Source organism: Pezoporus flaviventris, unplaced genomic scaffold (genome assembly GCF_033815535.1).
Source record: "Pezoporus flaviventris isolate CSIRO_AGI_PZ_B2104156 unplaced genomic scaffold, CSIRO_AGI_Pfla_v1 ptg000001l, whole genome shotgun sequence".
Taxonomy (NCBI): Eukaryota; Metazoa; Chordata; class Aves; order Psittaciformes; family Psittacidae; genus Pezoporus; species Pezoporus flaviventris.
Genome location: NW_026892549.1, coordinates 51,607,681 through 51,627,388, shown reverse-complemented (window position 1 = coordinate 51,627,388; position 19,708 = coordinate 51,607,681). Strand labels below are relative to the sequence as shown.

The 19,708-nt window shown below is 36.9% G+C and overlaps 1 protein-coding gene across 1 annotated transcript in view; it reads right to left on the bottom strand.

Annotated features, from left to right (window-relative positions):
• COL5A2 (collagen type V alpha 2 chain) overlaps positions 1 to 19,708 on the bottom strand; it is a 112,887-nt gene that overhangs the window by 30,870 nt on the left and 62,309 nt on the right. The window contains exons 5-17 of the mRNA XM_061457816.1: positions 19,112 to 19,144; positions 18,423 to 18,476; positions 14,550 to 14,660; positions 12,783 to 12,860; positions 10,683 to 10,727; positions 10,131 to 10,184; positions 9,491 to 9,544; positions 8,037 to 8,090; positions 5,657 to 5,710; positions 4,933 to 4,986; positions 3,924 to 3,968; positions 3,094 to 3,147; positions 2,334 to 2,378 (exon numbers count right to left, since the gene is read on the bottom strand). Of these exons, the coding sequence (XP_061313800.1) occupies positions 2,334 to 2,378; positions 3,094 to 3,147; positions 3,924 to 3,968; positions 4,933 to 4,986; positions 5,657 to 5,710; positions 8,037 to 8,090; positions 9,491 to 9,544; positions 10,131 to 10,184; positions 10,683 to 10,727; positions 12,783 to 12,860; positions 14,550 to 14,660; positions 18,423 to 18,476; positions 19,112 to 19,144 (735 nt within the window). The remainder of the gene's footprint in view (positions 1 to 2,333; positions 2,379 to 3,093; positions 3,148 to 3,923; positions 3,969 to 4,932; positions 4,987 to 5,656; positions 5,711 to 8,036; positions 8,091 to 9,490; positions 9,545 to 10,130; positions 10,185 to 10,682; positions 10,728 to 12,782; positions 12,861 to 14,549; positions 14,661 to 18,422; positions 18,477 to 19,111; positions 19,145 to 19,708) is intronic.

Sequence of the window (19,708 nt, the reverse complement as noted above, 5' to 3'; positions counted from 1 at the left end):
AGCAGAGTGTAGTATTGAAGTGGCTACACAACTGCTGTTTCTAGAGCAGAATTCTTGGTGGTGCTGCAGAGTGTAGGTTTACCTCATCTGACTGTAAGGACATGAAGTATGGGGCTGGGATGAAAACAGCTGGGGCTGCATTATATGGCAGACTGTCCAAATTCACTAGAAAGCAAACTTTAAGTGTATACACTTGAATATACCTGTACAATATGATATAAACCTTGTTTTGCTAAACAGAAAACTTCCAATTAAGGGTTTTTCAGTAAATCTGTAAATTCTTTTCATTTTCATAATGCTTTTTGTGCTGAACAAGACATTCAACAGATCTTTCTACTGTATTATAAACTCTCTGGATGGTGGCACACAGTGGTTATTAATATTCACTACAACACTGTTCCCAGATGGTTCTGCTTTATCTTTTCCTGATTTTCTTTTTTGTAAAATATGATGCATACTGTAAAAAAAAAAATGTTCTATGTAATAAAGCTTCACTGAAAAACTTAATAAGAACAATCTGCCCCCCAGAGCACTCATTACAGACAACATTTCTGCCACGACCTTGCATGGATTTCTACAGAACTGATGTAAGAGCTCACTAAGTATAATTTTGAAAACTTATGTCCCAGTTTACTGCATCACAAATGCATGTCTGCCAAATCTCTCTCTCATTGCAGGAAGAATTCCAGAATTATGCTGTACCACCTCACTGACCCAAATAACAATGCATTTCATTAACACTTCCTCCAATGAGAAACATATGCATTAAGTACCACTATCTCCCTTGTGACACTACATGGAATTTTACCAAAAATGTTAGCCAACAAGATAACAAGTCCAGTGAAGCTGAGCTCATATATTATGCCAAAGAAAAAAAAAAAAATCAAGTTTCAGGTAGAATTTCATAGCTCAAGACTCAGGTTGTTTTGTTGTTTTTTTAAAAAAAAAAACAAACAAACAACTAAACAGTTTCAGATACTGAAATATCTTTTAATTGCAAGTTTCTTCTAACGAATTACCCTTCATTCATGATACACTAAATAAAGTAGTTTTGCAGCTTCTAGACTATTTTTTCGTTTCTTATTTCTCACTGAAGATCTTAATAAAAGAGTCTTTTGATTAAGATGACACAGGAAAATGAATTTTTCTCAGGACTTAGATCACTTCTAAATAAAGACTATGCAGGGAATGAAACTTTAATTGCAGACAGTATGCAGGTGTTTGGGGGTGGTGTGGTGGGTTTAGTGTGGGGGTTTTTTTGTTCTTTTTTTTATTCTGGTTTGTTTTTTGGGGTGGGATGTTTCAGGGGTTTTGGTTGGTTTGTTTTTACACAAAGTGGGAAAGGTTCAGGCTGTCTGCATAAATGGACAGAGACTGTCAACCACATCCCAAAAGTAATGCTTTGGAAAAAAAGGAAATAAAAAAGAATACTGCATTTTTTAAAGTGGAAGCTGACTTTACACAAATAGTACAAACTCATCATAAGCCTTCATTTGCAAAAGCAACACATAATTAACTGTTTGTATGTGAATAACCACACTGGCTTCCTAATACTCACGTGAATTCACTCAAACACATTTTGCAAATGCGCTGTGAGACCAAATTGTAGGAGTGAAAGCACCACCCTTTTGATATACTGACATCCACAGTTTAAACAGCCCTGTTGCAGTTGTGACAGATTGTCTGCAGTCATGCAAGCTTTCTTGGTTTGGCAGATATACAGACACAGGCTTCTGTTTCTTCAGTTCAGTGTGTGTCTCTCCATATTTAAAAGGCTATGGTTTACACATTTTTTACTATCAGTTACAGGCTTCTGTTTCTTCAGTTCAGTGTGTGTCTCTCCATATTTAAAAGGCTATGGTTTACACATTTTTACTATCAATTTTTACTAGCAAATGCAGTGAAATGCATTTTTTCTTGCTGAGAATGGGTACAATCTCATTTACCAACTTTGTATGTGAAGGAAGATAATATGTAATTATAAACTGTTTTATATTGCAGTGTGTATCTTTAAGACACTTTCCTCCCTACAGTATGGGCCTCACTTAATGAAAGCAGCAAAGCACCACCCCTCCAATGAAGATGCTAAAGCCTACTCCTCTGCAAATTAAAACCTTTAGATGAAGCAAACCACAGAGTATTATTTCTCAGAGGATATCACTGGAGCTAAAATATGCAGAACTAGGAACCATTCATAGATAATTCCATGTGCCCTTGGCCAACAATTTTCTCATGCTTCTTCAGGTAGTATGAGAAGGAAAGTGATTATCATATAAGGTAACCACCACTATAAGGTGAAAAAAAAAAGAAGGATGATTAAGAAAGAAACTTACCATTGGCCCTGGCTTCCCAGGCATACCATGCTGGCCACGTCCACCCTAGACATGAAAATACACAAGACTGAATATTTATAACATGCTCACCTTCAAGTTAATAGCTTCCTCTCTTCAGACAGGCCAGTAGTTAGACAGTCTCATTGTATGAGCACATAACGTAAGTAGAGCACGTAAGTGTCACAGGGAGAAAAAATACAATAAATACAAAATAAAAAAAAAATACCTGACACTGGATGTAAAGCAACAGAAAGAAATTTCTGCTCAACTATGATCTCATGTCAAAGCTAAACCCACTTTTTCTTAAAAATCAAAATATTTTTAAGACAGTTTTATTACCAGCAATTAAATTATAAGACTTAATTTAAATTGAAAGTCTAAACTTTCATTTTAAATTTTCTCCAGAAAAATCAATACATATTATTTCTATTTCAGTAATTTTTGGTGAAAATAGCCTTTCACAAGAAATTTCACAGAAACGACAATTTTGTGCCACAAAAATATCAAGTGCAGTAAGGTACTTGGCCCTGTGGGCAGCTCTGTTATAAGAAAGTACCATACAGCATTCTTCTTTCAAAACTGTCAACTTTTAAAATATTGAGTAAACGCCTCACCCCACAACACTCTGCTCAGCCCTAACGTTTTTAAGCTAGGGCAGAACTCCCTGTGGAATTGACTAGCAGTTATATGAATAAACACTTCCAGGTTCAGGGATTTAAATTTAAGTAAAACAAGGAAAGAGAAAGAAGATCCTACTTACAGGGGCACCCTGTGGTCCAATTCGACCTCTTTCTCCTGGCATTCCTCTAGGTCCCTTGAAGAGAGAACAAAAAGCACATTTAGGAACTTATCATGGCAGAACACAAAAATGGGGAAAAAGTTCAGTTGATTGCCACATACCCCCCCCCCATGCCAACTCCTCTTATTCTTCTCTTCTTTGCTTTTTACTTTTTTTAACATACTTCCTTTTCCTTTGTGTCGCTTTACACTGCATCACTCTCCAGTGATTTTCTGCTCAATCTTCTTCATTTGTTTTTATCAACATAAATAGGTTTACTGAGACTACAAGCACATCACAGATGATGTGAACAACAGTTACAGAATCAAGCTGTATTTTTCCCTCCTGCAAGTAGCTTATCTTGTCCTACAGCAGGAAAGAAGTAGCAGCTTACATAAACCACTGCAGTCTCACAGGCTTGTCAGTGGAAATAAAATAGACAGTGATTTCTCTTTTCCTATTCCAACAGTATTCCCAATTTTAAACACATTAGAATTCTGTATATACTCACCAAGGACACTAATGCAATCTCATTATTTACTACGTCTCATTCACAAAGTACGTTCCACTTCAGGGATATAACATTCTGCATGACACCAGATGGTGCTTCACAGAGAGATGTCATTATCAGAAAAGGTGCTTTAGTTCCAGAAGCACCACTATGAGTCTATTTTTGCCATGTTATGCTGCTCACAAGTATTATGTTGTCCAAAACTACATCTGAATGAAAATTACTCATTAAAATTTGTATTTGCAGTAGCATTTACAATCCTAAAGCCATTTCTGTAATATCCAGTGCATATGCCACTCACTAGGGGACCTGTTGCTCCCATGGCACCTGTTGGTCCAGATTCTCCCTAGAAATGGAGATGAAATTACACAATTAGAGGAAACAAGTTAGAGGAAAATGGAGTTACATGTTTCATCCCTGTGCTCCATGCTTATGTTAGACCTAAGAGGCAGACTTGCATGTCTTTAATCTCAAGAAATAGTTCTGTCCCACCTGTAATTGTCACCTAACATTTCAGCCTTGAGCCCATCTTGAAAGGATTGATTCCAGCTGGCTATCCTGTGTTACCAGTGCTTTGAGCTGATGCTGTAAAGATGCTGCAGTACCAGTGAGAGTCAAAAATTCAAAGAGAATAAAATTGCTAGGTGAAAAATAGCCAGTTGGAGAAAAGATATTCTCTCACTTCCCCAGTGCCTTTTAAGGCATAGTTTGTTTTAAGCCAATTTCTAGTATTGTAGTCTGAAAGAGGGGAGTCAGGTTTTAGTTATGCATTGCAATATGATAGGATTTGATTTGATGTTATGTTTTGTGTATCAGATTGTCATATTATATTACATTACATTATATTAAAAAATGTTTCAAAACTGTTCGTTTATCTCTCAATTTGGTGACATAAAGACAACAGGAACCACAAACTGGTCAAGTTTGTACAAAATCACAAGATGCCCATGTGCTCGTACTTAACAGGCTTTGTTGTCTGTAGTATTACGTATGTGTCACAGATAACAACTGTCATTTTGTGTGTCAATTCACCCAATGATATCTTACAGGCCTAAAACTGAGCTCCAGCTGAAACTGACTCGCACTGTTGAACAATCTTCTTTATAAAGCCCAGATATGTCATTGTATAGCACTTTGTATGAATCAAGAGCACAATAGTAACGGGCGATTCCACTTAGCCTCTCTACTTCATATAAGTAGCACTGACAGGAAAGGCTTCAAAGCCTTGTCCAAAACATCTACTATCTTTCATTATTTTGGCATTACAGAAAACATGCTTAAGCATTTAGTTCTTTGGGCCATGAAAATACCTTTGCTCCAGCTGCTCCAATTTCACCTTTTGGACCGTCAAGTCCTTTCAATCCCTGTAAGTTATAAAAATATTGGAAAATTACATTTATATATGTACAGACTGACAGCATTCCTACTATTGTTGTTAAAATAACTCAATATTGGTGTCAAGAATGGCTCTGAGGTGGCAAGAGTAAGAAAGGAAAAAAATAGAGAAAAAAAAACACATGGAATAAAGCTTTTAAACATTTCCTAAATGGAAACCATTTGTACAAGGTACAGTTCCTTGGATTTGGTTTCCTTTCTAAAACAAGAACATTAACAAAAAAATATCCTAAAACAAGGAGGTGGCTCTGAGCCATAGAAAACGTATTTATTCCTCCCCAAAGTAAAATTCTGGCCAGAAAACTTGGTAATTTGTAATCACTCCATGTTGCAAACATATCCACCTCTCAAGGTCTCCACCCTAACGCAAGACTTGCCAACAAAGCAAGAGAACTGTCAGGTTTGTTCCTTCTGAAGCTTGGCAAGGCTCAAGCAAGCTCCTTCCAGATTCCCAGAACATTTGAAAATAGAGTGAAGAAAGGGGTGAAGGATATAATACAGAGGTCAGCTTAAAGGGGAATAGCATAGCTTTTCTGCAAAGCCCTCTCTTGACTGCCAGTAATTCAGCTACAGCTGGCAAGTCTAGTATCTTTATACTGAAACATCATTTGTAAGGAGAGGGAAAATCTTGTCTCTTACCCTGTGCCCCTTGAGACCTGGGAGACCAGGAGCACCAGGAAAGCCTCGAGGCCCCTAAATAGATAAAAGGAAAAACAAATAAAATCCTGATTTCTGCAGACAAATCTAACAATAATGTCGCCAACAGGAAAGAGGATAGCAGCATTAATACTCATACTCCTAACATTCCTTCACCTTGATGACATTACATAGCAAGGCATAGCGTTTGGGAGGTTCTCAGACAATGCAGCCTAACATACTATGAAGGTAGACAGTCTCAGCATTATGCACACTCTCACTGATATTAAAAGCTTTTATCACTTACATCAGTGTATGACCCAACCTCAAATTTCAATAGAAGTAATGAAATAAAACCAGTGGTAGATCAAGTTTTGAGGCCAAATATGGAGAAACCTTAATTAAACAGAGACCAAAACTATCATTCGAAATAATTAGAAACTTAGACCAAACTGCAAACTGTACAAGTTCTTTCAGAATACGTCAGTCAAGTAGCATGATAAGCAACTGCTATTTAAACACATTTAACAATAAAACCGAAGTAGCCTTACACTTAATTTTCTATCAAGATTCCAGATCTCTCTTTCGGGAAAGACTGAGTAACAGAGGGGAGCTAGGTGCCTCATGTTTGACTATTGGTCACATGAATTTATAATAGAAAGCCCATTAACATCTTCATTCTCTCAGATAACAATTCAATGAACTGTTTAAACGTATAATTTCTTCCTTTGTGGTGCCACTGAAGCAAAGGTTATAGTTTGTACCTTTCAGCTCAGCAAAAAAATCACAAAGCTATACTGTAGAAAATGAAGCATCATGAAGCAACATCGAAATTCAGAGGAGAAAAAAATAACATCTGAGATCTCAGCATTAGAGAATTTCACATACAGACAAGCTATTTCCTTATTAGCATATATGTAAGAAAGGTCTTTGTCTTCCCACAGTCAATTATATGGACAATGTTTGATCATAAAATTCAGTGAGAAATTACTTCAGATTTTGCAGATTCCTAAAGAAAAAGATAATTCATGAGGACATGAAATTTCTGAAATTAATAGATTAGAGTGTTTGAAATTATGCCTAATGAGTTTCTCAGTGAATAATGATCTCTGTTGTCATACAAGATCTTGCATGTAAATTTGAAATTGTACTACTTATGCTTGTTTATTTGGCTTGTGCTCAGTGGTATATGTATATCAGTTTATAAAACCAGGGCAATCAATGATGAAGCACATACATGGGATGGGTCACACAGCAAAGCGGCAAATTATATACAAGGGGAACCAGCCATCGGGTGTCTCTGTGGCAGTCTACGAGCTTGTCCTTGATCAAGACATGGGAGTACTCTGATAAAATATCAGGGTATCCAGTGGTATTCTCTATAGTGCTGTCCAACTGCAGCAAATCCTAATGCCATTTTGTGTGTATGGGTGCAGTTGTAGTACTTCTTTCCTTCATTAAAGGGTCTTCTAAAAGATTATTTTATTGAGCAAAACAGCTTGATCAGAACAGATTACGACTCCACAGACTACATTTGCCTCATGCAGTTTAGAAAACATTGTCTTTGACCCATAAAACTTAGGAGGAAAGTTTAGCAAACAACATTGCCTTGTTAAAAAAAATTGTTTCTCCCTCCAAGAGATCACATCTCTAGCTGCTAAAAAAAAAAAAAAAAAAAAAGTGCCACGCAATCACTGGATGCTTAAAAAGAAAATGAGGCAGTTTAAGAGATGATACACATCAGATGGTTCCAGCTCTGGAATTTCTCCATTCCCTTTCCAGCCACACTACAGCTCCCATCCAGGTACAGAAACTTGACTGATGAGAGCAGAACACTTAATATGAGTCAAAATGATATATCTGTTTTATTTCTAGACTGAACCATGGCAAGTACCCTCTGCAGCACAAGCACATATTATTTGGATATCCTTTATTCATATTTGCATACTGAAAATAGATATAAAAATAAAATATATATGCATATGATATAATCCTGTCTTCCCCTGCCCTCAGACTGACCCTTATGAAGTGCCACCCCAGCATAACATCATTGTAGAGTCTCTGAGCACTTCCTGCACATGATTGTGAATGACCATTCAAAACACTGGGAAATGGAAGTAAGGTTTGTATATACTATCATCTGTTCCATGCATATTTTATCAATGAAGCAGTTGAAATGTGCACCTGTGAAAGGACTCTCAGGATTAACTCAAGGACCTTTGCGTGACCTGTTTGGTTCCAAGCTATCACTCTGATCTGAATTATTAGAGTAAGCTAACACAAGTATTTCAGAAATTGAATGGCAGAGCTTTGCACTTGTTATTAAGAGAGACAGTGATGATGTAAGTATGATCATTTTGCTAAAATGTAAATAAGCTCTTACTGGAGATCCCGGAAATCCAGGCTCACCGGACTGTCCTGGTCTGCCAGGTTCACCCTAAGGAAAGTAAGAAAAAGAACATATGAAAATAGCAAATGTGAAATTATCTTATCATTCTTCCATTCAAACGAATGAGGACATTCACATCAGTATTATGTATCTTCTCTTTACTGTAACAATTTCAATGATAAAAATCAACTACACACATCACTAACAATGTACATTGGACATAGTTTTCAATCATTTTAAACAAAGAATTGCAGGAACTGAAGACTGAGTCCAAAATGCATCTCAGCATCACAAGATGGTGCTGCAAGGTAGTTTTCCTGTGAATTAGTGAAGAAACCTTTTGTCATCCTTACACAGAGTCAAATTACTTTAATTTTCCATAGAAACAGCAATCTAAAACATGTGTTGTAGCATGTTACTTCTTCTGTTCAAATGTTTTAAAATGTGTATAATTTCATTCCAGATAGGTGACTATTTTCTGTGTGATGCAATAGAAAGTATGGTAGAACCAAATGAGAATATTTTGAAGATTATTTGAAGTCCTCCAGCATCAAAACTAACCATTCCTTTACTTGCATCAACCAGGACTCTGGGTTGCAGGAATATGTAAGGCTTCAGAAAAATAGTTTCTGGACAGAGAGAAGGCAAAGTGCTTCACAAATGCAATTAAAGAAACTCATACATACACTGGAGAATGTTCTTAGAGAAGTATCAAGATTTGGCTTCACTCTTCCAAAGTTTCCATTAAAGTCCTTATACACTTTAATGGGAAAGTAGCCGTGACACAAGCAATGGTAACTTTTATACTAAAATATCATCAGTTTCCTACTGATTTCTAAGTTATAAATTACAATTCAAATGGATTTACTGTACTTTGCAAACAAATAATATACATCCACCAGTAAAATCTTAAGCTACTGTTGTGCAGTACATACATACTTACATAACATGTATATTACATATATTTTACATATATGTGCACAATCATGGATAGAGTAATAAAATCAGGAATGACTATAATAAATTATTAAGAAATTTAAAGAATTTAAATACTAAAATTTTGTTGTCCAGTTCCAGGTGTGTGTTATCATTACAGTTCTTCTAACTCATGCGATTCTGAAGAGACACCTCCAATTGCCCCCTTGAATCCCTGGTATGCTGATTTCAAGAAAGACACCTCAGTTGAAGAATTAGCTGAGGCAAGAAATAATAGAGACAGCACTTAAGCCTTAGGTATGATGGTGACATGTAAGGAAAACAAAGGACTGGTTTGAAAAGGGGTGCTAAGATTTATAAAGAGGACGTTGCACTTAATGAGTATGATAACAAAGAAAAGTAAATGATAAAAGTGGTTACAACAGGCATATCTGCAGGTTAGAGACTGTCTCAAAGATGCCAATATTTGTTTTATTAAAAATAAAACAAGATACAAAGAATAACAAACTTACATCTTCACCAGGTTTGCCTGGAGGTCCCTCTGGTCCACGAGAACCAACTGGACCCTAAGAAATAAACAAATTTGTTGACAAGACAATTTAGCCATCACTAAAATATTTACTTCCTCCATTTCAAAGTCTGGTTTTATAAAAACAGATGTAGAAAAAGGATGATTTTAGGCTTAAGCACATTTGCTCAATTTTGTGCTGCTCTTTCTAATCACCCTGCCCCTAAGAAACCTACATTACATTATATAAAAATATAGAACGGATTCTTTAGGAGAAAAACAATTTTAACGCAGTTACTGTTATTTTAAAGCTCTGGCTCTTGCTTTTACTTTTGAATAATTTTGTTGCCTCCAAAACATAAATATTCTCAACGTCTGTGTGCGTTACACTACCAACTATAATTTTACCAGTGCTTAACCATCCTCAGGTCTGTGCTGGGAAAGTAACAATGTTTATAATCATTATTATGTGCATTCAAAACAATTCAAATTCTTTAATTCAGGACAACATACTTCAAACACCACAACTCTTGACTGAAGTTACTTAATGGCTTCAGCTGTGACAACATAGGAAAAAAAAAACCCTGTTCTGAAGTAAGGACATATAATATATTGTTTGCAATTCTATTGTAGAAGTGTCTTACCATAGGTCCTGGATCCCCAGGTTCACCAGGTGGGCCTGCGGGGCCAGCACCACCCTAAAATTAAGCAGAGATGAATACAATTACAAATTCCAAAAGGTAAAAAAAATAAGGATATAAATTAAAATCCATGATCAGGCCAATCACAGCCCATGGGGCAGTCTGGATTCTAATTCAGAACCAGCTCACATTTCCAAATGAGTGGAAGTTGGATAGTAAAATCCCTCAGGCTTTAGATAGATTTGTATATGGCACAGGATTTAAGTGGTAACTTAACACCATGCTAATACTGAAAGCGGAACAGTCACCATTTTGATTACTGTTCCTGCATTAAAAAATGTGTGCTGGGTTAAAACCTTGTTACAGGTCTAACTTTTCTCTCTTGAGAGCAGCATGTTTAAATTCACCTCTAAACGAAGATGCTCTCATCCATCTGTCACTGAAGATGGACATTGCCTCAGAGATGAACACAAGCGCACACGCGCGCACACACACACGCGCACACCAATTACTGTGTGCTTTGCCTCCAACTCTAGCCTGAGGTGAAGTACTTACTTGTTTTCCTTGGAGACCTTGAGGACCTCTTGGACCCACTGGACCCTAACAAAAAAAAAGCCTGTTACACACTAGAAAATACCCTTCCCCAAGTAACATTCATCCTAAAAAGACAGCAAAATTGCCTGCAAGTGACCTCCAAGATAACATTTCTGTGGTCAAATCCTCAGAAAGGCTTTTACCTGGGGGACTGATGTTATGAAATACAAAATGAGATAGAATGGAAATCTTCAAACTCAAAAAGCCACAAGACTGTAAATTAATTAGCATCTGAAAATATGGTCTTGCTTGCTTTCTGGACCCTCACAGTCTCTGGAATCATAGATCCTAGAAACAATCAGAATAACCAGGTTGCTCCACTGAAAAAAAATTGTAATAACAGGACAGAGTTGGTTAAGGTGAACTGCCTGTCCTTGAAGGGAATTCCTATTACTCAGATTAATCTCGTAATGGAATCAATGACAAAATAAATGAACACTGCTGTTCTCAGCCATGAGCTGATAAGCAGAAACAGAGGGATGTATTTTCATGAAACATAAAAACCACCAAAACAGCTTCTAAACAGCTGTGGTTTGTTACAGAAAATCCAGATTTCCCTGTAAAAAGTTTCATGAGATTTTCAGCAAAAACCTCATGCTTAATTGTGACTTGTAATGCGAGGTAAACATAATCTTGTCCGAATGTAATCTTTTTTCTAGCAATACAAAATCATCTATAGCAGACAATAACTTGCATCCTGACAGGGGCTCAAGATTTATTTTTTCCACACACAATTCATTAATTTTTACTAACTTTTACAAAGCAAAGGTAGAAGGGTTAGGAATAGGCCTTTTAAAAATTCTAATTAACATTAAAACCAAAACAAAATACAACAGTTCCACTGTCAGTTACTCAGTTTACAAGGAAAGGAAAATAGGATATCGCAGAACATGATGAATCAATATGAAGACAGTCAGTGCCAACTGACTAAGCAGACTTTGTGTAAGGCCTCAGAGAGTCTTAGATAGATTAATATTGAAATGAGTCACATTTAAGAACTACAAAAGAAGAGGCCATACAAGAAACACAATGTCTTGAGACAGACTGAGTGAAAGGATTAAGCAAAACGGTGGAGGGCAGCAAAGTAAGTAGGACAGCCTTGTGGAACAAACCACTGTATAAGCACACAGAAAATTCACTGAAGAGAGACATTCATAAAAAAGGGGAGTTACTTGAAGAAATCACCACAAAAGTTAAGCAAAACATCAGATTACCTTTAGAAGTTTTCAAATTGTATTGAAAGTGAGTTTGAAGGGTATTAATAGGGACTTGGAGGAATAAGATCCAGGTACACAAACTCCTGGACAGTGCAATCACTAAGCATGGTTTCACTATGAATGAATGTCAAAAGTAACAGCAAAAAGTGAAACTATTTTCAAGGTATCACAAAGTGATAGGTACACGTAGGGAAAAGAGATAATGTCCAAAACCAACACAAAGTTCTAGCAGAGACTTATGGTGGTTAAAGAGATTGCACAGATGGTAAAAAAATTCAGTGTTACCATTAATTCCCCAGTCTACTAAAAGTGAAGAGGATATCTGAGTACTGAGAGATGCTGATTGTAAAACTGAACCCAGCAGAGAAATAGAATGTCCGTTTTAAAATAATACAGCAAACTTTCAGTTAAGCACTGTTTTCAGAAATACTTTTTTTAAATTACTACCAAAGATCTTTATGTCACTATGTGAAAAGAAGCCTTCCCAGTCTCCTATTTGTTTATTCTACTTTGTGTTATAGATGACACTTTTCAGTTACTCTGCAGTGAATCAAGATATGAGAAAATCAGGAGCTGTTTTCTTTTTTTCCTGTACCTTAATGTTAATAGCTGCTATACTGCAGAAGGAGGGAAGGAAGACAACAAGTAGGCTAGAAGTGGAAAAAGAAGTGCTTTCATTTAACAGAATATGTTTTTCACTTCAGTCCAGTTACTGTGCAAAGCTGCACTACAATATACTGTTCTAGAGGCATAGGAAGTTGAAGAGGATTAATTCCTCTTCGGGTTTTTGCATATACACTCCACTTCCACCCTGTCCTACAGTACAGGGCTAATCTGGTCTTACCACTGCACCAGGCATCAGTCCCATCTGACTGCCAAATCCAGATTTCTCATCCAGTCCTGCCATCTGAGCTGAAAATGGCTGGGGGGGGGGGAAAAAAAGGATTCTTTTAGCTGTCAATCATTGTGGTGGTTCATAAGGTAAAAATCCATGTAACCATATCTTCAATATGTACATTGGCTTTGCAGTGCTCACAACTAAATTCTTGTTTTAATCACTAAAAGTTGTATTTCCTATAAATTTGAGGTGGTTTAAGGCTTCAAAGACCCACTGAATATCTGCTTACTGTTCTGAGTCTATCTCCACTTTAATATTAAACAAATGGGAAAATTGCCTAAAAAGAGAAAAGCGTCCCATGTAATTAATTAGCTTTCTTTCACCATTTTCAAATTTAAATTACACCTTAATTTCACCTTCAATATTCATTCATGTCTTCTAAGTCCTTCTTTTGTTTTCAATTGCTGTGTTTCAAGTTCAGAAATACATTAAGGTAAATGGAAACGTAGCCAATTTTTTGATTGCAGATTGTAACTTTTAAGCATGCTGCCCTTATCCTGCAAACTGAAGGTACTCCTGTTCATGCCAATTCACAGAGCCAAATGCGCTAAAGCAGAGAGAACCTCCAGTGTCCTCCTCCTTCTGCAAGCACATAGTTGAAATCAATTTCATTTTGCCTCATTCAGAGCCAGATCCTCACTCATGGCAGGCTGAGAAGGAGGAACAGCAAATGTGCATTCAAATCTTTTACGAGTCAAGGTTTTTTTCACATCAGATTGGTCCCCAAACATATTTTCCGCAAGGCTGGTTAACTTCAGAGACTAGAATACAAACCAAAAATACCTTAGATCTCTGGCCACACCTATTCTTTCATATTTTCTGTGGAAATCTATAATGGATGGTGATCTAACACCCATCCCTGGTGCTTCTGTGATTCTAAGGGATTCCTCTGTGCTGAAGATATTCACTTGGGCTGAACCTGATGGATTCAGTTTGGAAATGTGGTTCAGCCAAGAAATGCTGCCTACATTTGCAAGCCATTGGACTAACATGAATATTTCAGGCGACTGCCAATAAAACTTTACTGTTTTCAGTAACAGTGCAGGAACAATGGAGTGGTAAATCATAACAGCTATATTCTGAACAGCAATAAACATGTAAAAGAATATATACCTGATGAATTCAAACATGTACTTCATTATCAATCATGATTAGTGTTCCATAGTATTGAGGAAGTGGGGGGAAGGAGTCCTGCAGAGCACTGTGTCTGTATCTAGAGCTGGTTAACCCTTCTTTTCACAATTACCTACCTTACTTAATCTTCTCAGTGTTGGTCTGAACAATTCTAGCAAGAAATACACTTAGCCACGTTTTAATTTCTCCCATTAATTATTCTGTCATTTATATTAATCTTTTTTTTTTCTTTTCTGTATTCCTAATCTGGTACACCAGTTTCAGTGTGCTATTGTCCAGAACCACTGGGTTTAAGTCAGGTAGAACTAACAGAAACCTACCAAGGATTTTAGATTTGAGCACACTGGCTTTTCTAGATGCTAAAACCCACTGCAAAAGGTGTAACCCTTCCAAGAATTCTCACGCTCACTTGTCCCAGTTTTTGGCAGAACTTGCACTGCCGCTAGCTGCTGTCCCTCTTGACCAGGAAACACAAACTGTGTTTCATGTTCACTGAAGCAGAGAGAAGTTACTTTTTCTACCATGTGGGTCTGGCCTAACATTCACTTCACTTTCTGCTAAAGCAAGTGTAACACTTACCCTGCTTATTCCATCTGGTCCTGTGTGGGTAGGGTGCCCTGGAGGACCAGGGTCACCAGGCTGGCCAGGGATACCAGGTTCACCATCAATCCCTTGAGGACCACGAGGACCCTAGAAAAAAAATAAATTAGAAATGACAACAGTGTGCAAGGGTGTTCATTAAAATCATTGTAACTGGAAAATCACTGCCATGTTTGCGATAAATCTGCATTTCTATAGAAAGATCTTCAAACAAACAACATCCCTCAAGACCTGCTCCTACCTTCAGATCAGAAGCACTGGCTAAAATTAGTCACAAATCACACACACATAAGTCAACTGCAGTAATTTCTATCACAGGCTCTTTAGGCATCTCAAGTTTCCTACCATTCCATTCTAAAGCATATATTACTGCTGAAAAAGTATTTTGCTTTGCACACAGAATAGAGTATCACGAATTTACTTCCTAAAGACATATAGCTCAGATCAGTGTACATACACATGTTAAGGCAACTCCAGCGTAAGGCTGAATTTTTAAAGCCTCCTGACATCATGAGTGGTTTAGACAGCTCATACTTTTGCTGAGTCTCAACACAGTTACACTGCCAAAAATGCAGGGTTAAGTCCTTCAGTGTTGATGTTATCTCTGGCTAGTATTCGCAGAATGGGCTAGAAAGCCATGCATTTGCTCCCCACTTTTGATCCCTAAACAGCATTCATCTTGTATCAAAACTAAAATTAAATATGGAAGCAGCTAATAAACAATAGCAACAATAATAATAAAGATATTCTTCAATCATAAATACAGAGTTTAAACTGCTTGTCACTACTGCTTTCTTCATTAGAATAAAATACTCTGACTATGGCATGGAAAATTTTATACTATAGAACAAGCTCTTCTCTTTTAAGGATCCTTAAACATAAAACATTGAAAGCCTGTTTCAGTGAGTCATCTTTACAAACACAGAATCAGACAGATTGCTCATATTTCCATGTGATGAGACTTGTGTTTCCTTCCAGTCTGTGGCACATTTCATGGAATTAATGTCTGAACTAATACTGTTTTAATTAGTATGGTTCACATGTTAAAGAAAAAGCTTTCTCTTGGGAAAGGGCTACAGTGAGATAGCAGTGGCAATATGAGTCCTGAAAACTCCCAGCAAATCAGCTAATTCTCTTAATTCTCTATCTGTCTTGATGGTCTGGAATTCCTGTAAGCCTAGCAGTGAGGGGAAAATCTGTTTCTTATCAGACATACATGTACACATACACACCTCTACTCACAGAATGAGTTGTAAATAGATGGTATTCTGAAACAAGTTAGAAGATTTAAGCATGTTGGATGGAAAAAGAAGGTTCTAGCAGAAAATTTTATTATTTAATATTTCTATTATGAACAGAAGTACACACTGCCAAACCAAAAAGCGCATACTGCCCAAAAGAGGAAACGAATAAGCCACCTTCTTTTGTTAGCTGTCAAAATAAAACAAAGCGAAACATTACAGATAAACACTGTAAAGCCTATAAAGAATTAATCAAGCTCCCATACAACTACTGATTTTCAATATCTATACCAAGGCACCTTAACAAAATCTGATCTAGAAAAAGGCCTTTCTTTTGTTTCTTTTTAGAAAAGGACCTACTTTTTAGTCACAAAAATCAACTTTCTTCAAGAGCAACACTGCAATCCCCCCACATCACAAATCAAAAAGTCTCCAAAAAGCATGTTTGTATTTGTAGGTGGCAGCTAAACAATGGTATATAACCAATTTTTTTATCAAAATAATGATTATACCTTTATTTCTATTTATTTTACATTATTTACCTATGGGCATGTATATTAAAAAAGCTCTTCCACGTTCTTTCACCAGCTCAAGGTCAGTGAGTTAAAAAAAAAAAAAGAAAAAATGCTCACAACAGGCCACGAGGGGGCAGAGTTTAAACACGCAATTGACTCATTCTTGCCCACTGCTGCTGCTCTGGAAACTGTTACAGGTTTTGCTTGTAACAGAATAAAAGGAAATGCAGATCATGGTAGAATACTCTCAAGCTACTGTCTATTTTAACTGCTACAGCAATTACAACCGACTGTAAACCCATACTGAAACAGAATATATCAACGGTTCTGAGGATGCTCAAGCTTATTTTCTGTCTTCAAAAGATCATTTGTAAACACCTAAAATACTATCATGCTCCAAATGCATTTTGCAAATGCCAATATGTGATTCTCTAGCTATTTCTCTCTCACTGTTACACTAGAAAAGAATCTGAAGTAAAAAACATGCTAACACTCCTGATTTCATTTTACATCCAAGGGTCCAGATATTGCAAAATGTAGGGACCCATAGCAAAGTAGAGTTCCTGCTCACTAGTCAGTAGAAGCTCATTTAAGGAACAAACAAACAAACAAAAACATCCAAAGAAACAAACAAACAGCTTGCAAATGTGCATAGTGGTTTTGTAATAGCAGCTGTCAGTAATGAATTTAGCCAGATTAATTTCATAAAGGGTGCCTGTACAAGCTTACCTGCTCCACAAGGTATTTTAAACAAATTGCAAACAATATGCAGAGAGGTTTTATATAATGTAACTCCAGGTGTGAGATAACATTTTTTTCCCCACCAGTAAAAATACAAAATCCTGCACTAACAGTCACTCCGTATCCAAAATCAGTGTTCTCTGGTCTCAGACCTACACTCTGACATACATACAGCTCACCAGAACCTTTGACGTAACACTTTCAGAGGAGCCGATGTTCCCAACCCCTTGCTATTACTTGAAAGCAACATAATAACCTATGCCAAAGGAACTCAAAAGTGTTTACAGACTTTTGATATTTTAGGTGCTTCTAGTCACCACTCTATAGAGACATACAAGGGATGCATAGCACAGAATCAGAAATTACTTAGCATCCTACTGATAATACTGTCCATTATGAGAGCACTTCAGATGTCTGTACAAACACAGTCAAGATTCCTCTGTGTACCACAAGACTTCGCAATTACTCCCAGAATTCTTCTAAGATCTTGACAGTTATTCATCAGAGAAATATGTAATGGTGATCTAGAGAGCTGCAGCTTGGCATCCATCTCAAAGAGGCTACACGCTTACTCCACTGCTTTAGAAGTGTCACTACCATCTATGGACAACAGGCACACACTGGAGAACAGCACAAAAGGCCTATGCCTAAACCTAGTATTGGTTTGTTCTCTTCTGAGGGATAGAAAAATATCCACACAAATTACAACTATATAGCTCTTTAAAAACTGCTTTTTGGATCACTGAAGCTCTTTGACCTAGCTTTCTCAACAGGAATGTGTCATCTTTGGTATTTTCAACACTCCCTTTTGGCTTTTCTGCGGTTCTCCACATGCAGACAGCAAAGTTCTCTTCTGAAGTCTTTATTTCCACTGAGCAATCTTGATCATATTATTCACCAGCATATCAACATACGTAGCCACAAAATTAACTCCTGCTAACTTTCTGAGCTTTGCTTTTACTTTGAGCCACACAGCTCACTCTGCTTCTGATGCACAGTAGTAACCAGCAGAAAGTCAGCAAGTTCTTAAAAAGGAGAACGTGACGTTCCAGTTTTGTTCTTTAATTTCCTTTTCTTTTAAATCCTGAAGAAAGCCATATTCTCAGACACTACTTTGGGAAAAAGTATGGCTTTTAGTGGAAAGACTGCTAAAACTTTGTCAATTGTCTCAGAGCAGTCAGGTTTCAATCCACCCAGGGAATGGGGAAATGTGAATATTTTTCTGTTTGTTACCTAATTCTTGGAAAATATGAGGAAAGTTCTGGTAACTCTGGAAGACATGGAGGCTGTTTAAAGCCATCTAACCTTTAAGAGGTTAGTCCAGTATTTGATTTCTGAGACGCTTAGTAACTTACAGGTCTTCCCTTTGGTCCTCGTTCTCCTCGTGGTCCTTGTGAGCCTGGAGGTCCCTAAAAGAAAGATTAGAAATAGTAAGTACCATTTAAACTAGCTAACAATTAATAAAGCTCTGAAAACACGAAATGCAATGCTTATTTGAAGATTAATTTGTGGGTCTGGGCTTTTTCACATCATCATGAAGCAAACACCTAAAATCACCAAATATTCAATATATTCAATATTTATTCTCAATTGTACATTGCCTGAAAGGAGTAGAACCAGGATGCAGAGGTCTACAAAATACTTTTATCTCTCATATGCTCTGCGGGTTAATTTAGCAAAGGTTTTCTGCATGCTGGAGGCTTTTAACGTGGAGATGTACAAGTCTAAGACACCCCTCCTGCTAGTCCAAAACTGCTCTCTGAGAATGCTGCATCTCCTACTCCTGCTAGATCCCTGCCAGAGAAGTATTCACCAGCATCAACTTCACACAAAGGTCCTCAGACATGCATGTATGACAAGTACATATTCATTCACTTAAGGCGTAGGCTGACCTGAGACTAGTAAAACATCTCACAATCTCCTTGCCTCCTCAAATCCAGCATGGAAAAGTCCTCCTCCACATCATCCCCACAATACAAAACAGAAATGGCAGAAAGTGAAAAAAAGCCATCATTGGAGAAACAGAAGATCGGAAAATACTCACGGCTGGTCCCGGGCGGCCTCGTATTCCTGAAACCTAAAGAACACAATATAAATCAAAGTTACCATGCAACATTATGGCTGTATTTTTCATGACTACCCTACAGAAAATTAATTATTGAAAAGTAAATACCAAGACAGAAAATTAAAGAACCAGTGAAGTTGTAAGGTTTTTTTTTGGGGGGGGGGGGGACAAAATAAATAAAGTTCCACTGGTTATCTCTTTCTATTTTGTAGTCTTTTGATAAGCAATATAAGCAAAATCTTGGAAGTATCATTGTTATTCTAAAAAAAGGTTAAATAAATGTGTGTTACAATTATTTAGTCTCAAGTTATTGATTCTTTTGTCTGTCTTTGTGCTAGAAAGGTATAATAAAGATAGAAAGTGATAATTTATTTCACCATCTTCCTCAAGTGTCTCTACACTTCCAAAGTACTAATTTACCATTATACCTCCACAAAATTCTAACTATATATGTAAAGATTATGACAGATTTAACTCCATAAATTTTTTCCCCACAATGCAATTGACAGGGATTGCTAATGTTCCCTATGTGAAACAACACAAGTTTGTTTTTTTTTTTCTGTAAATTTTTGTTGT